At 39.0% G+C, this 5,396-nt stretch overlaps 1 protein-coding gene across 1 annotated transcript; it reads left to right on the forward strand.

Annotated features, from left to right (window-relative positions):
- Positions 1 to 3,587: 3,587 nt before the first annotated feature.
- On the forward strand, positions 3,588 to 4,825 carry LOC104234719 (uncharacterized). Its single transcript, XM_009788334.2, has 2 exons — positions 3,588 to 4,694; positions 4,766 to 4,825. The coding sequence occupies exons 1-2, from the start codon at positions 3,588 to 3,590 to the stop codon at positions 4,823 to 4,825; spliced, it is 1,167 nt and encodes a 388-aa protein (XP_009786636.2).
- The last annotated feature ends 571 nt before the right edge of the window (positions 4,826 to 5,396 follow it).

Consider the following 5,396-nt stretch of genomic DNA (forward strand, 5'->3'; position numbering starts at 1 on the left):
CATGCTTCGGGGAATAGCAGGTAAAACAAAATATCAACAGAGCTATAAAGGAATCAAAATCCAACCACTAACAAGAATAAGGAAGACAAAGGCAACTTTCACTTTCTTTTCACGTCTTGTTGCAGACGTGCAACCTGATCCTATGTCCTGTATCTCGTGGAAGGTGTGTCACCCGCTCCCATTTCATTTATCTCGTGGTAGGCGTACCACCTGTTCCCACTTTATTATATCTTGTGGTAGGCATACCACCCGCTCCCATTTTATTATATCTTGTGGTAGGCGTACCACCCACTCCCATTTACAAGCAACAATAATTACAAGGAATCCCGACAAGGGTACAAGAGCAATATAACAACTTCCCGGCAAGGGAACAATGATATTTCAACAACATCTCAGCAAGGGAATAACAATATCAAACAAACATCCCGGCAAGGGAACAATACTATCAAAACATACATCCCGGCAAGGGATCATTAATATCAAACAAACATCCCGGCAAGGGAATCATGTTGATAATAACATATGAAGTGCAATAAACCACAACGGAGTCATAACAATTATAATACAAGACTCACGTGCATGCTTGACACCAACGTATAGATACTCGTCACCATGCCTATACGTCGTACTCCACAATTAACATGTAGCAAATAAGACACAACTCCTAATCTCTCAAGCTAAGGTTAGACCAAACACTTACTCGATACCTCGAACGCAACTCAAGTTTCAATTATAGCTTTACCCCTTGATTCCTCCGCCAATTCGCTCTTATCTAGCAACAAGTTACTTAATTACATCAATAAACGCTAAATGAATCAATTTGAATGCATTAAAATGAGTTTTCCAAAGTTTACCCAAAAAGTCAAAATCTCCCCCGGGCCCACGTGGTCAAAACCCGAGGTTCGAACCAAAACCCGATTACCCATTCCCCCACGAGATCAAATATGTAATTTGTTTTGAAATTGGACCTCAAATCGAGGTCTAAATCCCCAATTTTTGAAAGACCTAGGTTCTACCCAAAACACCCAATTTCCCCATGAAAATCTTTGATTTTAAGTTGAAATCATGTTAAAAGATGATAATGATTGAAGAAAACTAGTTAAAAACGACTTACAATTGGTTTGGAGAAGAAGGGTTGTTTGAAAAATCACCTCTTATATTTTTGGGGTTTTGAAAAATGCAAAATAACAGAAAATCTCGTCTATTTATACTCTCTCAAACCCCCTGTGCGGACCGCACAAAATGGACTGCGGCCGCACAGGCCTACCTGAGGGGACTGCGGTCCAGTGCCCTGTGCAGACCTCACGAAATGGAATGCGGCCGTACAGGCCTCCACCGTGCGCCGCACGAAACCGACTACGGACTGCACTGGTCCCCTTCAGCGGGCACGTTTTTGTGCGGACCGCACTAGCGGGTTCAGAGACCTGCAACTTCTGGTTTTTAAGTCTAAAACATCCCGAACCTACCTGAAATTCACCCGAGCCCTCGGAACTCCAAACCAAGTGTGCATACTAAATCAAAAACATCATATGGACCTAATCGTGTAATCAAACCACCAAAAGAACATCATGAACATCAAATTAAACCTCGAGATCAATGAAATTTTCTCAAAACTTCTTTAAACATCAATTTTTGCAATTTAAGTCTGAATCACGTCAAATGACATCCGTTTTATACCAAATTCCACAAAAACGTCTTAAATCATATATAAGACCTGTATCGGGCGCCAGAACCAAAATACGGGCCTGATACCATCATGTTCTAAGCAAATTTCATTTCAAATTTCTTTAAACAAATTTCATAAAACAATTTCCTTTAAAAATTCATTTCTCGAGCTTGGAACTTCGGAATTCGATTCCGGGCATACGCCCAAGTCCCATATTTTCTTACGGACCCTCAGGGCATGTCAAATCACGGGTTCAGGTCTGTTTACCTAAAACGTTGACCGAAGTCAAATTTATTTATTTTATAGTCAAAACTTATCATTTTTCACAGATTTTCACATTTAAGCTTTCCGGCTACGCGCCCGGACTACGCACGCAAATCGAGGTGGTGTTAAGGGAGGTTTGTAAGGCCTCGGAATGTAGAATTTCATTGCAACACAAGTGATGCTCTTTTGGGTCATCACACTATCATAATTATATGTGGACCTAGTAGATATTAAGAAAGCTTTGAGGGCTGCCAAGTATCATCGATTTGGTTTCAGAAGGTCGATGTCACGAGGTCGAGATGTCTCAACAAAGGACGAAGACGAGGATGAGCACTCCATGTAGTAAAGTAATAATGATTAGTTTTAGAAATAAGGTCCCTAGAGAATATTCGAGGGAATATTCCTCCTAGCTATACTATTTAGAGTTTTGTGTCTCATATACCCTTATAAATAGAAAGATATGTAGTTATAGTGGAGAGGGGACACTCATTGTAAGATACAATATATTGATATTCTCTTAAGACACTGTATCATACACATACAAAGTCCACCTTTTTCTCAGATCTCTATTTATCCCTTCTCCCACGATCCGAGGAGGATACGAATATTCAAAGGCTTATCATCATCTATCTTTATCAAAAGGACTATTAAGGAATCTCTCCATTTTCGGGTGACTCACATCCACTTATTTACTTAAATGTCATTCATTGTTATATATCGCTATTTATTGCTGCTCAAATAGCACATGTGAGATCTTACTACAAAAACGTTTGGTCTATCTTTTTTATATTAATATTGGCTAAGATTAAACCAACTTTATTAAAAAATTCAATTGTATAAACCTAGATCTAAATTTTGGGTCATACAAGTAGTGCTTGATTAGTAGTAATAATAATAAGTAAAAGTGAAATACCAGAAATATGCATAGTTCAGTCTTGGGAGGTGCTTTGATTAATTAGCATTGAAAAAGAGAAAAATTTGAGGTAAAAGCATGTCATTAATTGAGTTTCGTTTAATCTGTAAAATTTATAGGGATTTGCTAGTGCCGATTGAAGGAATCAAAGCACATTCGCAATAAGCTAAATGCATTTAGTCTCGATCAGTGGCGGAGGCAGGATCTCCACGAAGAGGTTCAAAAAAATTTTTTGTATCTAGTGGGAATTGAACTAATGACCTTATGTAGATTTTGAACCCCCTTGACCACTAAACTACACTTTTGAATTGTGTTAAGGGGGTTCAAAACTTAATATATAGAGGTAAAAAACAGATTTTGCCTTATATATACAGTGTATTTTTTCGACGAAGGGGGTTCAGGTGAACCCCGCGCCCCCCTAAATCCGCCCCTGGTCTCGATATCATCAGTATCAGTATTTTTGAGAACTTAACAAAAATTCTTAGATCAAAACGGTTAATCTTCCCAAAACAGATAGAAATAGTAGACAAAGAGTTATATATATATATATATATATATATATATATATATATATATATACATACTCATCCCACTTCCACGCCACTCATCACTTCTTTCGTTACTCTACATAAAAAACTGTTGGCTATCCCTCATGGAAGGTGCAGCAAATTTGAGTTGTACACTAAAAACAGAGCAGAAAATGAATGAAGCTAAGCCCAATGTCCGCAGCGGAGGGTGGTGCGAATGAGACAGTTATTAAGAGCTTCTTTTTCTGATGCCACAGATCCTCCTCGCGAGGGTGTCTTGAATCACTTCAGCCATCGTCATCTGTTGCTACGGTTGCACCTTCTAGAGAGTGAAGGAATCAAATGCAACTTTTGCGATATCATCATCTCTGGTTGGGCTTATGCTTGCGAGAAGCAGTGTACTTACCTTCATGACTTGTGTAGTAATTTCCCTAGAGAAATTCGCCATGATTTTTACCCCGGCTTTGACCACACTCTTATTCTCAGGCCCTTTCAATCCAGAAGCGGCCGAGAGCAGTTTCGTTGCGATGCCTGTGGTTCTGGTGATTCTGATGAAACCCTCTTCCAGTCATACTATTGCTGCGAGTCTTGCAATTTCAATCTACACGTTGAGTGTGCTTCTATTCCCATAGCCCTGAACCAAAAAGTGAGATACCCTCTTCATCTGTTCCTTTCCTTTCCAATAACTACTGAGGCTGCTACTCCCTTTTGCTCCATTTGTGCTAAAGTTGTTCCTACTTCGGGTTGCTGGGTATTTTATAGCCATGATCATGATTACTTGTGTCACTTCGACTGTGCTGCTGTAGCTGAATATGGAATGGAGAAAGATTCAATGGGAAAGCTTCAAAACCGGGTGCAATCTCTGGAGATCACGAATTGTCCTCCTGCTCGTCCAAGTCAGCCATGTGGGGGCGTCAAACATTTCACTCACCGCCATTCTCTCAAGGAATATAACCTGGAGATGCCCCTGAGCTGCAGCTTGTGCAACTTTGCTGATTCCTCAGGCTACTTTTGCAGTGATTGCAATTACTTTATTGATAAGATTTGCTTTTCCATTCCATCCAAGATTCAACATATGTCTCATCCTCAACACCCTCTTAAATTTACTCCTTTCTTAGATCTTGTGCATGAGGATCTCAAATGTTCGGGCTGCCTTGCTGATTTCAAATATCGTGGAATGGCATACTATTGTGCCCCATGTAAATTTAGTATTGAGTTTTATTGTGCTGGAGCTCCCAAAACGTTGACCTTGGTGGATAATGTATCTTATGAGCTCTTCTTTTCATTCCCTTTCAAACACGAGAATGCAGAGATCGAGTGCAATGTTAGTTATAGTGTTTGTGTTTGTTTTTGTTTTTCTTCTTTTCTTGATTTCTGTCTTCAACGGATATGCAGTTCAAATTAGCTTCTGTTGGCCCTTTAACCTGTTATAAATCTCAAGCTATTAGGCCTTAATCAAATTGCTCTTATCCTTTTAATTTTCAATTTCAATTTCTACTGCTTATAAACCTGAGGCATTCTGTGATATGTTTTGGTGGGCTTATCAATTGCATTGGTTCATATTATCTTGTTAAGTACAATGCCTTGAGTAGGCTGCTAATGAACATAAATTAAGGCTCCTGACCTTGAATCCAGCAAGATAGAAGAGAATTTGCATAATAGTTAGCTTGCCAAGAACAAACGAATATATTTTCTATTGTAGTTTTTACCACAAAGAACAACAGACAGGAGAAACAGGGATTGGACAAGGGGTGCTTATTAACTGAAGTAGCATGTTAACATGCCAGATATTTCTTTGTGATTAGTATTTGTGAGGGCACATGAAAACTCGGGTGTGATTAATATTTCTTTTCTCAATTGGGACACATGAACAAAAGAAAGCGGCTTTGTGACTTAAAGAAAACTTTAGAAGCTTTGGGAGCATAGTTTGAAAATCTTCTTGACTTGCTTGGTATTCATGTGGTTTTGAAATTTAATCCTTTGGAAGTTGTTGAGTGGTCATGCATTTAAGTATAGTGGTGGTACC

The sequence above is a fragment of the Nicotiana sylvestris genome, chromosome 12, assembly GCF_000393655.2.
Source record: "Nicotiana sylvestris chromosome 12, ASM39365v2, whole genome shotgun sequence".
In the NCBI taxonomy this organism is placed as follows: domain Eukaryota; kingdom Viridiplantae; phylum Streptophyta; class Magnoliopsida; order Solanales; family Solanaceae; genus Nicotiana; species Nicotiana sylvestris.